The sequence below is a fragment of the Coniophora puteana genome (assembly GCF_000271625.1).
Source record: "Coniophora puteana RWD-64-598 SS2 unplaced genomic scaffold CONPUscaffold_9, whole genome shotgun sequence".
In the NCBI taxonomy this organism is placed as follows: Eukaryota; Fungi; Basidiomycota; class Agaricomycetes; order Boletales; family Coniophoraceae; genus Coniophora; species Coniophora puteana.
The window spans coordinates 1314194-1331692 of NW_006913061.1; the positions used below are offsets into that span (position 1 = coordinate 1314194).

At 49.4% G+C, this 17499-nt stretch overlaps 5 protein-coding genes across 5 annotated transcripts; 1 reads left to right on the forward strand and 4 right to left on the reverse strand.

Annotated features, from left to right (window-relative positions):
• CONPUDRAFT_83457 (clathrin heavy chain 1) lies at positions 1–6428 on the reverse strand. Its single transcript, XM_007772674.1, has 23 exons — positions 6277–6428; positions 5966–6131; positions 5464–5912; positions 4926–5408; positions 4674–4874; positions 4342–4620; positions 4057–4287; positions 3929–4000; positions 3696–3876; positions 3083–3648; positions 2805–3029; positions 2298–2754; positions 1866–2241; positions 1765–1816; positions 1580–1714; positions 1474–1528; positions 1303–1421; positions 1152–1246; positions 937–1099; positions 425–880; positions 244–371; positions 137–191; positions 1–79 (listed from the first exon to the last, which is right to left on the reverse strand). Exons 1-23 carry the CDS (start codon positions 6361–6363, stop codon positions 53–55), a joined length of 5058 nt encoding a protein of 1685 aa, XP_007770864.1. The 5' UTR covers positions 6364–6428; the 3' UTR covers positions 1–52.
• An 839-nt stretch (positions 6429–7267) lies between these two features.
• On the reverse strand, positions 7268–7779 carry CONPUDRAFT_59269 (uncharacterized protein; the record flags this gene model as incomplete). Its single annotated transcript, XM_007772249.1, has 4 exons — positions 7268–7405; positions 7461–7554; positions 7616–7654; positions 7721–7779. The coding sequence occupies 4 exons, from the start codon at positions 7777–7779 to the stop codon at positions 7268–7270; spliced, it is 330 nt and encodes a 109-aa protein (XP_007770439.1).
• A 3303-nt stretch (positions 7780–11082) lies between these two features.
• On the forward strand, positions 11083–12476 carry CONPUDRAFT_74671 (uncharacterized protein; the record flags this gene model as incomplete). Its single annotated transcript, XM_007772353.1, has 5 exons — positions 11083–11412; positions 11471–11719; positions 11759–11815; positions 11865–12319; positions 12374–12476. The coding sequence occupies 5 exons, from the start codon at positions 11083–11085 to the stop codon at positions 12474–12476; spliced, it is 1194 nt and encodes a 397-aa protein (XP_007770543.1).
• Positions 12477–12890: 414 nt separating this feature from the next.
• CONPUDRAFT_83461 (uncharacterized protein) lies at positions 12891–15372 on the reverse strand. The gene is made up of 8 exons (XM_007772675.1): positions 14910–15372; positions 14773–14841; positions 14452–14718; positions 14154–14400; positions 13969–14102; positions 13439–13918; positions 13237–13389; positions 12891–13184 (listed from the first exon to the last, which is right to left on the reverse strand). The coding sequence occupies exons 1-8, from the start codon at positions 15168–15170 to the stop codon at positions 13032–13034; spliced, it is 1764 nt and encodes a 587-aa protein (XP_007770865.1). The 5' UTR covers positions 15171–15372; the 3' UTR covers positions 12891–13031.
• A 159-nt stretch (positions 15373–15531) lies between these two features.
• Positions 15532–17476, reverse strand: CONPUDRAFT_127051 (TRAUB-domain-containing protein). Its single transcript, XM_007772676.1, has 9 exons — positions 17435–17476; positions 17337–17387; positions 17185–17284; positions 16784–17129; positions 16657–16731; positions 16508–16606; positions 16333–16463; positions 15878–16282; positions 15532–15827 (listed from the first exon to the last, which is right to left on the reverse strand). The coding sequence occupies exons 1-9, from the start codon at positions 17439–17441 to the stop codon at positions 15620–15622; spliced, it is 1422 nt and encodes a 473-aa protein (XP_007770866.1). The 5' UTR covers positions 17442–17476; the 3' UTR covers positions 15532–15619.
• Positions 17477–17499: the final 23 nt, after the last annotated feature.

The following is a 17499-nucleotide window of genomic DNA, read 5'->3' on the forward strand; positions in this document are numbered from 1 at the left end:
GTAAAAGCAAGCATGCGTGGTACAATAATATCACTCGCGATAGACATGGTAACTAGAAACCACCGAAGCCAGTCATCATCTAAGGTAAAGGATGATTAGAAGGGCTATTATCAAACAAAGATGGAAACGGGCTCACAGGCATCATACCCATTCCTGTTCCGTTGGTCATCGCAGGGCCCTGGGTGGGATAACTGCAAAATCTGATCAGCCTGCAAAGTACAGAGGCAGCCGAGAAAGACGGACCCGTTCATTGAGCCTTGCGTAATCATGAGGCGATTGGCGGGATTGATTATAGGTGCCTCAGCCTCCTGCTCTTCCTTTTGTGCCTCTTTCTTGGAACGTTCGCGAACTTCCTTCTCAAGTGCAGCCATCTGTGATTCGTGTTTAGTTGACATCCCCAAAATATCTTGAATCAAAGATTCACCTTTTCCACCAAGGAACGCTGAACCTGGATACGGAACGGCATGTAGAAGTCGTTCAAACCATGTTGCCAGGAGAGCTCTTCTACAATATCGGGGCGAAGGAGATCGAAGCAGATAAACAGCATCGCAGCGAAGCACTCCTTATTGCCAATGTCGACGAAGTATGACAACAAATCCTCCGCAACTTCGGTCGATCCCGAGGCCGAGGCAGTGACCATAGCATCCTTATAGAGCTTGTCCTGCTTCGACATTGATATTGACTCTTCCCAGCGAGAGTTCTTCTTGTATAGATGAGCAGCGAGCCGCCTGAACTCCAAAAGGCCATGTCGCTCGAGACGTTGGGCCAAGCCAATGTTGTCAAAGTTGTCGAAGCTGTCGATTGAGTCGCGGAGAGTCTTGTAGTCTTCCTCTTCGATCAGTAAGTCATTGTATGCGTCATTGACGGCCTCAATATTGAGCTGTGTCATCGCGATGTATTAGCTCTGTATAACACCTTTGGCTCAAGCCCGCTTACCTCCTGGACAGCGATGAGGTAGGCCCGAATGAGGGGAATGTGATCAATTTGGCGGAACATGCGGACAACCCGAGTGTGGTCAATACGAGGAATCATCACGGAGAGCAAGTCTGTCAGCAACGTCGGCTGCTCCTGAAGGTAGAACGACAAAGCCTTGTAATAGCTGTGCGGGAATTTGTGAGGAGTAGGTTTGAACGATCCAAGGGAGTGCGTACATTTCGATGTTCGCAGAACGGACGATCGTGTCCTTGAACTGGTTGTGCTCCCATGCATCAGCAGACCGCTCAATCATCGCCAGAGCGGCATTGTCCTATAAAAGTTCGGTCAGCGAGCAGCTCCGGGCCGTTGCCATTCGGAGGGACTTACAAATTCATCATACTTGATGTACAGGAAGACCAGCTCTGGCCATAGGTGGGCTCTTTCGGTGGCCTTGATGACCTTAGGGATGTTGATGCGGGCAACAAAGAGTTTAAGGTGTTCCATGACTAATCACATGTTAATGATGCAATGCGCGATGAGACTACAGAAAAAGCTTACGTTTCTCGGGACGGTATTTGCTGTAGAGGACAGCGAGTTCCGTGAAAATACCCATCTACATAAAACCTTAGGATGAGTAGATCATGGATCCGGAGCACAAACGTACATGAGCACGCTCGAGACTCAGGGCAGCCTCCAGCAGAGCAAGAACCTCGTCGAAATGGCCACGGCGTTCATACGATGCGACGATGCCTGGCAACTCTTCTGCGTGGACGACGATGTTCAGACCACAGATTTGAGCCTAAATCCAAGAGTTAGCAAGAAAGAACAGCTCCATTACAGTCTACATACAAGTCGGAACTCTGTCTTCTCGATACAGGCAGCGTGTACCTGTTTCCAGACTCTAAAGTGACGTTATTTTATGCATGAGCAACGGACAGAGGAGCACCCACTGAGTGTTGCCAGCCTTGCGGGCACTCTCGACAGCAGCCTGATTTTCTCCGAGGTAGATCAAAGTCGTTGCAAGACGTGCCCAGTTGGAAATGCTCGTGAACAGAAGCTTCGCGGCTTGGTAGAGCTCGTCTTCGAAACACTTTTCCCCAACCTCAAGGATGTCAGCGACGTTGGTCATGGCAAGGAAGTCCTCCATGTCATGTAGACGATCGGTCTTCGCGTAGGCGTATGCCAGCTCCGTGTCGACCTTGGGTTCCCTGACATGCTTGCGAGCCATCTGAAGGAAGCGAACGAGATCATCGTGTTTGCCAGCGTGGTTCGAGATTTCGATGACTTCGGCATAGTTAGACGGATCCTCGGCCTTGATGTAAGAGTCTGCGAACGTCTGCATGAGAAGCTGAAGGAAAGGTAGAAGTCATAGCTAAACTCACCGATGGCATCCTTGACGCGCAGACCGTCCAGCTGAGCCTTGCCGAGGCGGCTCCAGACCTCAGGCTTGTTTATCTTCTTTGCATACTCAAGACCACGGTCGATAGAGGCAATGTGCTCCACGAGGACGTTAATAGCCATATCATGTTGCTCGTATTTCTTGTAGATTGTGAAGGCCTCTTCGTAAAGACCATGGTCGGTAGCAATCTTCGCAATCTCTCCAGAGTCGTAGTTCTGGAGTTTATTGATGTAGCCAACGACTTTGCCCTTGTCTGCACGAATAGCTGTGAGCAACAACAGATTCTGTAGATTGCGGTTGTCGCTGAAGGGAGAGGGCTCGATGATGATCTTCTCAAGCATCTCGATCAACTCGATAGGCAGGTCAGCAGTCAGGAAAGCTTTGACAGTAATCGAGACGTCGTCGGGATCAGTGCACTCCGGCAAAGCGGTTGCGACGACCTGGATACGACTAATGAGTATGGAAAATTCAATGTTTGCACTTGATAAACCTGATCAATGAGAGCCCGGCGGTGCATGTTGTCGCCGACGAGGACTTGAGCCCAAAGCTCAGGCTGACGGCGCTTGACGAGGTAGCGAGCCTGCTGCTTGAACATGGAATTCTCGTTGGTAATCGCAATGAGCTCATCATCGCAAAAGCCCTTAGCATATGCGATGTATGCAAGGTAAGGATCCCGCTTTTCGCAGAACTTGCCGACCACAAGAGGCTCGTACAGCTACAGGGGATAGTGAGAAATTCGAAAGGCCTGGTATGTAAGTTAAGACGTACGTTATTCTCCTTAAGGAAGGCTTCAGGGTTGTTGTTGCTGTCAATATAGATTTTGGCCATCGCATTGTACACAGCGGGATCCTGGCTGCCTGACTGAACACGGACTTCGAGCCAAGGGAGGATCAGCTTCAGACGATTGCGCTGCTCAACCTCATGCACGAGCTCGTCTATTGGGAAGTTGCCAGTGACAGATGCGAGCAGACCCTTGATTGTAGTTTCATCACAGTCCACGTCCAGCAAGCCACCAATGACCTGGGGCGTACGGACAGAGTTGACCCGCTGAACGTAGACCTCAATGAACTTGGTGAGGCCGTTTTGGTATAAGTAGAGAACGAGATCGTGCACAAAATCGAACCGGTCGCAAACAATGATGAGAGGAAGTTGATCCTGAAGCTTAACCTCCTTGAGGAAGTTCTTGACCTTCTCAGGGTTGTAGAAGTTACTCTCGCGGCATATACGCTCGACTTCGCGGATTTGACCAGTGCGGGTGGCGGCTTGAATGTACTTGAAATGTACCTCAGGGTCCTCGCTGAGGTTGACGATGGAACCAAGGTAGTAGTACAACCCTATGCTGTATTAGAGCAAGTACAAGCTCTAGAAACACCACACTCACCTTCGAAAGTCTTAAAAGACTCAAACATCTCGATCAACTTCACAGGGCCAAGAATATCAGAATACTTGGTTGCAATCTGGATGACAGCCTGGAGATTCTGACGGATGTTGACGCGAAGCATCTCTTGCATGCAAGCCATAGACTGCTCAGTCGTCAAGCGGCTGAAATAGTTTACGAGCCACTATATCATAGACACTTAAGACTAGTGAACAACCTCGCAAGTAAATCGTTACCTCAGGCTGAAGAGCGTTCGTGTGTACGACGGCACGCTTGATATCCGCGAGGTCCTCATAATGTTCCAAAGCCTAGAACAGTTATTCGTTAAGCGGTATTCAACGTGAATTGGGCTGACTACACTGACTCTTTGGAGAAGACCAGCCTTCTCGCAAAGGTTTGCGATGCGAGGCCTGTCGTAGTGCGAGAACATCTCGTTGCCGAGAATAGCATCGGCGACCTGAGGAGCATGAACTAAGTTCATCTCCAGCAAGCGGGTTTGGAGATGGCCTTGCTCGGGTTTATTCTCCTTGAGAGCGTCCAGCAAGAACGACGTAGCAGGTTGGATCATGTTCTGCGACATGAAGATATCTACAACCTGTGCATATATGGTTAAGAAGCCATGATTAATGGAGACTGAGATCAGACCCACCCGTTCAATGTCGACCAAGGGGCCATTCTCGTCGTTAACGAGCTGGCCAGCGAGCTCAGCACCCTTTTCAGGGCTCGTGCGCATGACGTGTTGCAGGAGACCAACGTAATCCGGATTGTATCCGACCTTTTTCGAGTACAAAACGATCTTGTCGATCTGACCGGTCTCTGCAAAGCAGGCAATAACCTTATTGGGCACGTTGGCCCTCAGGTAAACGCTCAGTGCTAGAGTCATGTCATGCGTCCGGACGATGTCACCGAGCTCCTCACTGCAGGTAAGCTGTGTGACACATTAGAAAGCTGATCAGCGAACAAATTCCCGACAAGATGTACCTTGTTCTCTTTCAACCATTTCTCCAGCAACTGCTTGCGACCTTGCTGCAAAACCGGGCGAGCCAGTTCAAGCGACTCAAGGTGATTGAGTTCACCCTTCTCGAGCAGAACACCGAAGTACTGCAGGATCGGGGAGAGCCCCCCTGTTTGAGCAGGGGCTTGTTTAAGCGACTCAATTACCTGATTCGTGCGAAGAATGCCCTGAAACACAACAAAATGAGCACGTATTTCGAGACTGAATTACAAACATACTCTGGGGGAATTGGCTGCAATCTTGGCGGCTTCACTGTACTGGCCGCTGGAGAAGAGTTGCTGGTACTGCTTGACATACAAGTCGTCGGCTCCAGGTAGGTTTCCACGGCTAGCGAGCTTGAAGGCCAACTCGGTGTTGTTAAGAGTTGTTAGGATGTAAGGAATGATAGTCTGTTCGTCAACGCTGACGGAGAGTACTTGACCCTTCTTGTTGACGCCGATGATACCGTTGCTTGCTTCGTGTTCCGCAGTAACGAAGATGGTCTCGCCCGAAATTCGGTTCATGTAGACGCATGCTCCCGACTCCAGATCGTACAGATGAATGAAGCCGTACTTTGTCACCAGATAAACAATGCCATGGCGCTTTGACACTTGCATGGCGACAGGAAAGTCATTCGTCGCTTCCGGGGGGAAATACACATCGATGGCCTTCTTGGTAAACGGTGGGTCCGGTGCTTGGTGATCAATCTCAACTATATGCAGCTGCGAACCAAGGGTAAGCAGGCGGGAAACAAGAACGCAAAGAGGGTTAACTGACCTTGGCCCCAGTGGCCGTCCGGACGGAGAATGCGAACAACTTCGTCACATTTTGGTGACCGTCTAATTTGATCTCGGCAAAGGACGCGGCGTGGCCTTCGATCGGCTGACTGACGCCTCGTTCCCTACTATACAGCTGCATGGCACCCTTGACTTTGAAGGCGGAAGGATTTGTGGTGTTGCCAGCGATGCCAATTAATACCAACCATTTCTCGTCAGGCGAGACGCGATAGTTGATGATTTGAGCGCCAGACAAAGTAGGATGGCGGTCGAAGATCTTGGTGGGAGCGGTGGTTTGGTCTGCTATTGACCAATGGTACACAGCCGTATCGGTGACCATACCGATCGTCGTCTCGGACACCCATTTCCAAAACACGATGTCTTCGTTGCTGGAATGGGACTTCACCTTCTGCTTGGTCTCGATGTTGAAAATTTGAAGCGTCCGGCCAGCTGTAATGGAGCGTCAGCTGAATCCGACTTCATAGGTACACGTCTAAGCTTACCCTTCAACGCCAGGATTTTCTTGGAAGGATGCATTATTGCGGAGTCGGCGGTGATCGGTCTTCGTAGAACATTGTTGGCGTCCGCGAGGTCAATTATAACGACTTGATTTTGTTCATTAACCTTCTCTCGTACGCAAATAAAGTGGTCGGACTCTAACGTCAATGTCTACGATTTGTATGAGAAATGAGACATAGAAATTCACTCCGACATGATCAACGCACCTAATCCCACATCCGTTTCGATCATTACACCGAGGAGGTTCGATCCGGGATTGAGAGCATGACGTGAATGAGTGAGGAAGCACGCGTACCTGAAAGGAGATGGACGCAGGTTGTATGCCCAAGCTTGAGAGCTGCAAGTGCTCGCAGAACTGGATGGGCTTCGACGCGTCAGCCATGATGATAGTCGCCAAGGCCGGTGAGCGACGTGAAGTGGGAGGGAGGGGATGGGTAACGGGTTGACGACAGCGGACACCTGTTGGGTCGCGCGGGCAAGCGATGAGTTTACGTATATTTGTCTTGATACTACGTAGCGCAGTACTTTTCGATCTCAATCTGAAAGTTGAAATCTTGGTTGAAATTTTGAAACACAGGAACTACTGACATTGACTGACAAAACGTCCACGTCGAAGATACAATATTTTGTGTAATTCGTGGCATTACATCGTTCATCTACTAAGCAGCGAAGGCATTACAACAAACGGGCATGTGGTTTATGGCTCCTCATTGAGTGCCAGCGCTTGCTCAAGGTCATCCTCCTCCACCAAAACGGGAGCAGGCGGTACATTACCATAATAGAGGCGTTGAGCAACGATAGCTGCTCGCGAAATTGAGCATAATATATGAGTGGAAAGTTTGGTATCTCACCGCAGTCAACGCTCAGCTGAAAGATGGAGCATACTTTGAATTGAATGGGCGAATGGAGCAAGAAAAAATACGCAGTCCTAACCATAATGTTAATTAACCCATACGCTTGATGTTCGTAGTGTTCTTCAACTTACTTGAAAGCATCACCACCTGCCCAGCCCAACAAAGTTGACGCCCGAAAACCATACAAGGAGCGTTGTTTGAAGTTGCTGAATATAGGGATAACATTGAGATACAGAGCATCTTCAAAAGTCGTGCTTTCATACCTAATCAATTGTGGTATAGGGAGCGTACTTTCGAGCCCAAGTGCAACAAAACCAAGTATGGAAACAAAGATTTTGGAGCGACTCAAGATCAAGAATAGAATAGTCTGGCACAGCCTAGAAGTGATCCCGACTTCAACCGTCACGCACCAAAGTGAATAACGACCAAAACTTACAGGAAGCCAGCGAGGAATTCTAGATACTGCACATACGATGGCCACTGCCAAAATGACAGCGGCCTTGACGAGGTCCCGAGGTTTTCAGGACTAACTTTGGGACGGTATCGTATGCATATGTAGAGAAGCGCAAGCTAGGAAATCGGCATCAAGCAATCTGGCAATGAAGTCATGGTTAACACCACATACTTGAGACAAGATCATGAATATAGACTGAAAGAGCAGTGGCAGCTCAAAAGGCTCCCCTAGCCAGAAGAAACATCTCGTGATGTTCGCCAGTAGCCTGAGAGAATGTCATTGAATGTGTCTATCCTTGAACGCAATGGTAGGGTAGGCGCTCATACAGAATAGCACAGACGTCTCTTGAGAAGCCAGTGGAATCCCTGTATTAAAGCAAGTGTTGCCATGTAATAAGCACACCACGCTGAGACAAACTGTAACGAACGCACTCTCTGCGAATGATCGAAATAGCTTGATCTGCATACACCAAAGGCGGGACCACCGCCATGGCAATGGAAGACACAGTTTGTATCCAAACTGGCAGCATGTTGAGCTCGTCGACTGGAGAACGGGGAAGTGTAGGACGCGCGACGTTATTTCGAGTTACGTAGAGGGTCGTGCCAAGGCGCGTCACCGTGTGCAAGTAACCCTGTAACTGCCACCGCGATGAAGTGGCTGTGCTTTGAACCAATCTTGGGCGCTTGAAAGCTTGAGCTTGAGCTTGAACCAGGACCCCCGAATGCCCCTATTGAAGTCCGAGGTTGACCCACGACCCCAGCCCAACCCAGCCCCGGGTTTTTCTTCGTCTGGGTGCCCCCCAGACCCCGGGTATCCTACCCTAGACATAGGCCTAAGGCCGGTCCAAACCCCGGGTTCTACCCTGGACATCAGAAGCCCAAATTTGGGATCTGTGAAGGCCAAAATCGCATTTTTCGCCCTAGGAGCGCAAGCAGAGACGAGTATTACTTTACTGACACGACATATACTACTAATTTAATGTTTTCAAAATCTGACAAAATATGGGTTCGAACCCGAGACCTCGCGAAAATAATTAAACGACGGAACAATTATACCGTTGCACCACGGTGGCTTACTCGATGTTGCCCTGTTACTGTATATGACTAGCTACCTCGAGTTCACTGGCACCCCCTGCTTTTACCCAACTTCGCGGGCAATTGCTATGCCTATTGTCGCTATAGGTCAATGATTGTATGGCTATAGACAATCTGAGAAATCTGTTTTACTGCTATTTTCTAAACCATCTTCTGCCTGGTGCTGAGAAAATATATTGAAAACCTATAATAGTTGCGCGGGTTAGGTATCATTTAAGGCACTGGATCGTGGGATATAACCCTAAATGTTGATAAATGGTTCAATTCTACTCAGATTAGGAAGACTTCATCTCAAACCCTTAAATCTACCCTGATAACAAGGAAAAGATCTTGAGTATTTGTCCGATCCTTCCCTGAATATGGAAACTTTAGGGTCCTCGTATGGATTATACCGACCCCAGCCCCGGGTTCTACCCCTGACATCGGCCTACGAGGCCTGCCCGCCCCGGGTTTTACCCTCGACATCTGGCCCAAAACTTGGACCAAACCCTGGGTCCTACCCCGGAGGTCGGGCGCTGACGCGCCCTCAAACCCCGGGTCCCAACCCTGGACTTCCATAGGGGCATTCAGGGGTCCTCTTGAACCCTGACCTCACTGAAACTTTGACTGCTTTGCGCCGAATGTGTGCCAGGAACAACGTTGATCGGCATGGTCTTCCATCAATCCAAGTCACGAAGATAAACAATCGACGGCGTCAGTATCACAGTCAATACTACCAGTGACCTCATTTTTGACCTCATCTCAAAACTTAACATGAACACCTTGTTCCAATCAACCGTGATCACCTGTTCCCGAGTCCGTAATTCCATTTTCTTTTCTCGCTTACATGCTAGGAGGCATCGTCCGCGCATCTTCAAAGCACGCTAATGCTTGTCTAAAAAATTCATGGCGCCCTATCTTATAAACTACTATGCATATCAGTGCGAATAACTTGGCGGCTGGCACTGGTGGCTTATACAACGAGCAGCGTCCGCCCCATGCCTCGCCGTCATGGATGCACGAGGTCCTGACTGTGCTAACTTGCCTTCGCGATGTGACCAAATCGAAGCTGGCTTCTCCATGCTACTCCCCAAAGTGTGGGGAACGTGATGTGATCATAGAAGGCAGCACCAATGTTTGAAGGTGTAACCCACTGATGGTTGTTCCACTGTGCTTCCTACTTTGATACATGAGCTCAGAAAATGAAATTTACCTCGACGTTTACAACAGGTCTCTTGGAGGAATGAAAAGCAGTGAGTCTTTAGAAACGGAGCCTCGCCCCCACATGCGACATCCTCACTGCTCTAGATGATTTGACGTATTGTGAACAAAGCGCCATTCGCTACCTAGAGTCTGTGCATGGATCTTGCGTGTTCAATGTGCGAACAAGCATTTCCGACCCTCCAGGATGCCAAAGCTTCTCGCGATCAACTTTCTCACCTCGCATCTAGCATCAAACGTGTCGGATATGGTACATGAGATGCACCCGGAATCCTCGCTAGCAGAGCACGATAGACATTGCACGCAACCTAGACAAACACCGAAGAATGATAAGGCCCTCACATTTTTGGGAAGCGACTCAACTGATATGTGTATGCTGTGACGAAGACATGAGGACTCCACTTTAAGGTACGGTCACAAATACTCGCCATGCACAACAAGCACTCGAGCCGGTATTGCAGTGAAAAGTCGTCAGCGTGTAAAGCTGTTCGAACATAAAGGAGTTTCATTCAAGTCCTGCGGTGTGATACTGACTTGTACAGCCTGTGTTTCCAAGAAAGCTCGAGGACGACGCAAGCCCCGGTACATCGCGCTGATCTAGTCACTCCAAAGCGGGTAAGCATGGAAAGGTCCTGTATGAATCCCATGCATTATTGCACCGCAGAAACATCAAAGTTCTTGCGATCACGAGGAGAGGCTTCCATTCCTTCAAGTCAGTAGACATCCACTATGTCTCATTGCCCTTATGCGTATATTTCTGTGGGTTCAGCCCACGACCTTGCGCGCCTTGCGCGGTTCTTTAAACGGCCAAGAACCATCGGTTGACAGTATGGATAATACAATCCACACACAATTTGCAGAATATTAATATTGAAGCGGGCAACGATCAGCGAGTCAGTGCTAGTCTCCCGATTTCCTTAGGCTTCAATGCAAGCAACGAACTCTGGAAACATCCGGGTTTGACGTTATCTTTATAATAGATCTCGATCGTCAAAGTCAATATATACCAGTTCCAACCATTGGTTCCCCACATGGCCTCCGCAGGCCACCGCGTGGCTATGAGCCACGGAGAGCGTGTCTGACTAGCTACACAGAGGAAATCACGCCGTCGCACAGAATTCCTGGATTATACAGCCTGAGGAATGCTCTCTGTCTTGTAAATTATCGTGAATTATGCGTGAAAATCTTTTAATTCAGGGTTAGAAGTGGTGCGTTGTAGGTCCATCTTTACGCGTGCTTGGGGTATAATTCAATTAAGTTGATGATGTACAAAATGGGCCTTGCGGCTGGTTCGTCTTTCTCAAGCCTTATACCCACAGCTTCTTCGTCTGCCTCTTCTCTCTTTGACCACTATTTTCTGTCTGTAGCGCAGGCAGATCTGAGCCGAACAGGCCTCTAACGTCCCCTCCTGCTTGCCTGTGTTTGCTCCCTCATTAGCCATCCATTTCAGCTTCATTTGGTCCCATTTCGACATAATGGCATTCGATCATATGCACACCATGGCGCTGATCATGCCCCCCCGTGATGACGGCGAGGAGGAGGTTCAAGACCTTGTAGTGAGATATAACACAGGGCATCCCCTTCTAGGAGACGCAATGTTTTCCACCCGCCCGGACCCTTTCGACCCGCGCAACGTCAGTGGTCATCAACGTGATGTCCATCGCCCGGTCTTCGATCCGACCGGCAGTTATCACATTTACCCTGCCAACGCGGTACGGGATGGGTCATTGACAACGGACGACCCCGAGTATTATCAGGACCAGGTCCTGCCATCAAGCTATCTGCAACCCAATTTCCGGAGGGTACAATGCGATGGCGTGCCCCACTTGGTAAGCACGACACCAATCCCTCCACTGTATCCGAACATGGCCAACGGCTACATTACAGCAGTATCCAGAGGTAGAGAACCATGCTTTTCTACATAGCTCGACCCCCTTCACATATCACGAGGGGTTGTATCAGCCAACACCATGGAACCAGGCCCTGTATGACCCAGCGTGCGGGGCGGACTCAGCCTCTGAGGAATATAGGGCAGCATTAGCTCGGCAAAGCGATAATTTCCTCGCATCGGCATTCTCTCTTACCGAGTTTGCAACCAACTCATATGTACCTTCTCCACCACACGAAGCATATACAGTGGGTACAAATGAACACTATCGTTCATATACTCCCCAGTCTCCTGGGGTCAAGCGAAAGCGGGAAGAAATGAACAATGATTACGTACTTGGAGAAGTGAGCAAATCCCGTTCCAGACCCATGACAGACCTCTGATAAGCAATAGGATTTTTCTCCCGAGGCTGCAGGACCACCCGTCAACTATCGTCAGTTCAAGCGATCGCCTAGCAGCAGCCCAGGAACACAGTTCCTACACGACCTTCCCCGTCCCGCCAAGAGCCCTCGCCTGTCCGAGGAAACTCGCTCGCCTGCTTTACATGCTCCTAAGATTGAACAACCACACCACACCGTGCTGCCTCCAGCAGCTACCCAGCATCAGATCCATTGTGACCGACCATCCTCATGCCGACCTGCACTCGAGAGCGGGACTAGCAGTTCATTGGTGACCACCATAAAGAATGCTACCGGCCATCAACCTGGCAACAAGTCTACAGCTCTTTCTATAAAGCCTACCACCAGAGTTCGAGGAGATAAAAAGCAGGCTCTTGCCTGTCTCTTTTGCCGAGAGCGGAAGATTGCGTGTGGTCGGCCACCTGCTGACAGTCCTGATCGGACATGCAAGTGAGTGGACCTTGGGTTAAATGTAGCGCTGTCGCTTATTTGTTTGAATTTCAGCCAATGTGCTCGCCGTCGTCTAAAATGCGACTACCCCACAGAGTCCCGGCGTGGCCAACACAAGCGAATTCGTCGGGCTGAAACCGGTGCTCCTACCGCATGAGTCCAGCTTTGCAGGATTACTCAAGATATGATTCTTCTAATCCTTATATCCCAAAGTCCAAGGGATTGTAATTATTACTCCTTACGGCTTGGTATGTTTGCTTCTTTCACGATTCAAGTTGATGCTTCAGTCTATACCGTGCGCGAACTCTGCATATATCCTATCACTCCTTTATTGCATACCCCGTATTTGCCTGGATCTCCGTCGACAGAGATCTTTAATATTGGCTATTTAATTTAGCCCGTGTCTTCAAGACCGTTATCACGTATATATGTATCTATAGGCTTTATGACGTATAGATACATGCACTGGATCCAACCGCTTTAATTTGGATTTTTCAATCGAGCTAGCCAGCCTTGCGTATAATTAAGGAATACCTTTAACATGAGCTTGCTTGTATCACACCTATGCTTGTTGCGTTCATAATAATGCAAGGGTTCCAGGAACTCGAGCCAATGGATACAGATGAAGTCCTTATTACATGAAGAAGCGAGCCTAACGAAACGAAGCATAAAGTCGAAACTAGTTCACATTATGTAGCTCGGAGAAAGTTTGTCAGCGTCCGTTGACTGTAGTAACCGAATCTCTCCGAATTCCTGACGGCGCCGCGGTGTCGGCTTTCTTGCCGTCCTGTGGTGGTGGAATCTTGTTAGGGTGGTCAGGTATCTTCTCCACCTCAGCCTTGGCCGCTTGCCAAGCCTCCAGGTTCTGCATCTGAATTAGCGTATGGGGTGACAACAGAAGGTCGATGTGGACGTGCCTTTTTACACCACTCCCTGTGGCTTTGAGCCATGCGAATTGACATCTCCCTAAAGTCGGCAACCTTTTGCCGCTGGAATCTATCCAGGTCGGACTGGATTGTCGAATTAGAGTATTTGAGATCTTGGCTCGAGAGTCGGACTGCTTCTTCCAACTAAGATTTCAGAGTTAGATATACTACTTGGGCCGAAGAAAACGCTTGCCTGAGAGATTGTCTCTCGAGTTTTGCCAATCCCGTTCCTCCGCGCAGTCTCGGGGTCCACGTCCATCATCCCGTGCAAGGTATAACTCAATGCGTTCAAGAAACCCATGCCTGGTGCCCGTTTACGGAGAGGACTGGGGCCAGGGTGGGGTGGCAGAAACGACCTAGACGGTTCTTCGGTGGCATACTCGTTGACTTCGCCGGTATTGTCCCCCTCTTGCCCATCCTGGTCCTCTGGCGTAGACGTGCGTGGTGTACTACTATTCGCACGCCCCCTGTTGAGCGCATCCTCCAATCGTTGCGCCTCTCGTTCGCTCTTCTCGTACTGCTCAAGTAGCTCACGCTTGTTCTCTAGCGTGTCTTGCGACATCTCGTATTGAACATGCTTCTGGTGCCTATAAACAAGGAGCTTCTTGATGATGGATGCGAACTGCGCATATTCATGCAGTGGTTCAGACCAGTTTTGCTCGAGTTCTTGTACCTAAGGAAATGTCAGATATATTATTTTCATGGACTTGAAAGAAGGCCTGCCAGTCTGGTTGTTGACATGTAACTAGTGTCAACCGCCTGACCAGTCTTCTCCAGGGCGGACGAAAGATCTCCAGTCTCGTTCAAACTAAAGCCGTTCAAGACGGCCCCCAGCTCTGAATAGTCTTGGGCGATGTCTATGCAGTGATTTAGTTATCGTGCAAAACATGAAAATGAATTGTATTGACCTGCCCAACGTTTCAGAGTGCGCCGGGAGACCTTCTCCATGGGACCACTGAGGTGATTGGCGAACTTATTCGTGAACACCTCAGAGTCTACAAAGCGCTGGTCAGGAGTTCTCAACGGATGGGTGGCGGAGGGGTTGGCGAGTACACTGTAAGACGGCGAGGCGTTCGGGTCGGTCGGGTTTTGCGAAGGTGCCTTAAGCATGTTCCTGGGGAGGTTCGTTATCGGAGGTGAGTTTAGGACTTCTGTCTAGGGACATGTCAGACTGTGTGGTTTGAGCTCTAACGAGATCACCTTTACCCATGAGACCTCGCCGTCAAGGAAGCGGTGGAAGATATGTTCGTTGGATAACACGGGGTGATGGGCAATCCGATTGAGGAACGTCTGGAGCATCCGTATCCGACGTGCAATCATCGCTGCGTCCTCCTTCGCCCTGGCCTGCTTTGTGGCATAGTCCCCGATCGTCTGCTTGGAGGGAATAGGAGGGATAATCAACGTAGGGTACAGTTGAACTAGATGGCTCCGCAGCGACTCGAATTCTGAGTAGCGATGCCTTGCTTCAGCATTCTGACAGCCTCCTCGTTTAGCATCGCCTCCTTAGAGTGTTAAAAAGATACATACCCCAGCACGAATCACATAGGTAATGTAAGGGGTTGAGGAATTCACACTTGTCTTCAGAGCATCCAAGATCTGTACGAGCAGTCCAGTAAGTCACGGTTCCTTTGGGGGAGCATGCGAATGTTCAAGAGAGTGCACACCTGAATCTCGTTGTCCTCTCCCGAATGTAGCCACCGGTCCCGTTGACAGCAGAAGTCTGTCTTGGTTTGCTGCGGTTGCTTTTGTGTTCCCGGCGATGGGAATGGGCGGCTTGGAGTAGCAGAGGTCGGTGAGGCAACACGCGAGTGGTTCGCAGGGGGCGATGACGGTGCCGAGATGTTGACTTTGGATGTGGAAGACGTCGCTGATGACATGCGGTCAACGTCGACTTCGAATGGGTTGTCGTCTTCAAAGCCATCCATGATCCTAGAGAAGCTTTGACACTGGCAACTATGAAGTTTCAAGTACGAATGTAGGTTCAACGCAAGTGCCTGAAGTTTGACAACAAACAGCGAGGGGAACTGGAAAAGCTGACTCGAATATGGATGCACAGCACTGCGTAGGTTGTGCAGGAACAACAAACAGTTAGCTATGCCGGTCTCGACTCGCAGGCACTCGCAATCGTCGGCGCGCGAGTCTGAGAAACGTCACTGCGTACGCCTAGATCTATAACCGGCTCCTCTCAAGCTCCTCTAAGTAAGCTTGTCTCGACGTTTGTGATTCGTCATTTTATAAGATATAAGCGTTCACAATACATATCAATCACGCCAGTAGAAAAATGAGGCATAAGGTATTCAACAGATGATCACATCTAATTGCATCCCTGTTTCACTACAACATCGTATGAAGAAGACAACTAAGAAACTTGCCATCACCCAAACACACGGAAGCCATCCTGAATAGCAATGTCTGCCTGCATCAGAAGCTCTGGATCTTCTTGAGGTTCGTCAGGTGGCATCGCGTCCTCAAATCCTTTGCCTAGTACAGATGCAAACAACTCGTCTATCTGCTCCTCATGCCAGCTTCCTTGTAGTGGGATGGGTACCATGAAGTTTTGAACCTTTTCCTGGACCTCGTATCTGTAACATCTGAATGAAGTGTTGTATTCAGGATTAAAACTTTAACATACCGCAATTTGCGCCCTTTACTTGCTTTCGTATCGACCTTCTTTTTGGCCTTCTTCTGTTTCTGGATAGCCATCCAGTCATTGTTTCCGCCAGATCCGTTCCCGCGTGAATCAATCACGTCTCTGAGTAGCTGGTGGTAGAAGTCGGTGTCATCGAAAATCTCCGCGTCTTCCTGTCCGTCTTCAACATCGTGGTCAATTCTTGACCCTTTACCCCTGTATACCTGGGTTCGAGCGAGTACTTTTGAGTGATCAGATAGGGTTTCATCAATGAGCTGGGATGCAGATTTAAGTTGATGCGAATTGCGATTGAACGCATTGCGATTTGAGGGTAGAAGGACAGAAGGCGCAACTGCCTGTATTTTTGATGACCACTTGTTCAAGGTCTGGATGAAAAACGGATGGTAACTGCAACCAAGCTATCAGCGGGGCGACGGGTATACATGCAGAAACCCTACACATTCTCAAGGGCAGAAGCTGAGTTGGAAGCATCTCGGAGTTGTTGTGTAACATCGCCCTCACGGGGGCCGTCCGTTTTCAGCTTCTTACGGGGTGGTGCTTGTATCGATTCGTTAGATGAAAGCAGCTCCTACTTGTCATTAGCGATAGATAATTGATAACGGTTGCACGCACTTCTTGGAGTTCCATTATCTCCTCCGACACTTGTAAGGCCTCTACCAACATCTTATTGAGAGAAGCCTGAACCTCGCTGACTGCGGAGTATTGAGAGAGCTAGTATCGACGTGAGTTTAAGCAAGCACCGCAATAATTTCTCGACGTACGGCAGGTAGACGATTGCCTGCATGAACGGATTTTTGTAGGCGTATGCGAGAATCAAGGAGGGTGTCCCATAGGGCCTAGCATGGTTAAAAATTCGTGAGGTCGGGTGTAAGCATCGCAAAAACGTACAATCTGTCGAGAAACAGCTCGACCCTTCTTTCGGTCGTCTTCCCGAGTTTTGTGCAAATTGGCGGACAAGTCTTCGGACGTAGCAACTCTGACATTGCCTATCGTAAGGGAGGCTCGTAATTGAGACCGCTGCGGGGTTTCGGCCTCACTATCCAGATCTTGCGAACTCTGCCCTTCCTCCTCCTCGGGGTGGTCGTCAGAAAGTCCGCTCTTGTCGTCGTCGCTTGAGCCGACAGTGTTGCGATCTAGGTCGTCGTCATTGGATGAAAGTTCCTTACGCGATGCTTTCCTCCCTCCATACTTGGGATCTGCTATGCTATCTTGTGCTTTGCGTAAAGCGGATGGACTGCGAGGCAATGAGGTGTTTGATATATGAGGGACACAGCATCAAGAGGGCGCACCCGACATCAAGGTAGTGTTCTCTAGCAGCTGATGGATCCCCTGAAGCCAGCTCTTCGTCCGGATCGGCACCCGCAGCTTGCACATCCTCCGGATCGAAATCTGGCACTAGTATTAGCTTATTGTGGCAAATCAAAAATCTAGATCGACTTGCCTACTGGTGCCGCCTCTTCGAGCTGGGCTATTTGCTCTGAGAGAGAGAGTCCTACGAGGGTGTTAGCAGGAAAGTGAAGAGTGTAAAATAAGACGCACGTTGCATGTTGGTGGGAGTGAAGGACAGAAATTATGTTTGATGAGGAGCATGTCATCGTTGCCTG

Coding starts and splice junctions, on each gene's coding strand:
- CONPUDRAFT_83461 (XM_007772675.1), bottom strand. CDS start 15,170: ATGGATGGCTTTGAAGACGACAACCCATTCGAAGTCGACGTTGACCGC. Junction 14,842..14,909: donor GAGAGGACAACGAGATTCAG/GTGTGCACTCTC, acceptor CTGCTCGTACAG/ATCTTGGATGCTCTGAAGAC. Junction 14,401..14,451: donor TTGACGGCGAGGTCTCATGG/GTAAAGGTGATC, acceptor ACATGTCCCTAG/ACAGAAGTCCTAAACTCACC.
- CONPUDRAFT_127051 (XM_007772676.1), bottom strand. Junction 17,130..17,184: donor GAACACTACCTTGATGTCGG/GTGCGCCCTCTT, acceptor ATTGCCTCGCAG/TCCATCCGCTTTACGCAAAG. Junction 16,607..16,656: donor CAGGCAATCGTCTACCTGCC/GTACGTCGAGAA, acceptor CGTCGATACTAG/CTCTCTCAATACTCCGCAGT.
- CONPUDRAFT_83457 (XM_007772674.1), bottom strand. CDS start 6,363: ATGGCTGACGCGTCGAAGCCCATCCAGTTCTGCGAGCACTTGCAGCTC. Junction 1,715..1,764: donor AGAAGACAGAGTTCCGACTT/GTATGTAGACTG, acceptor TCTTGGATTTAG/GCTCAAATCTGTGGTCTGAA. Junction 372..424: donor AGCGTTCCTTGGTGGAAAAG/GTGAATCTTTGA, acceptor CACGAATCACAG/ATGGCTGCACTTGAGAAGGA.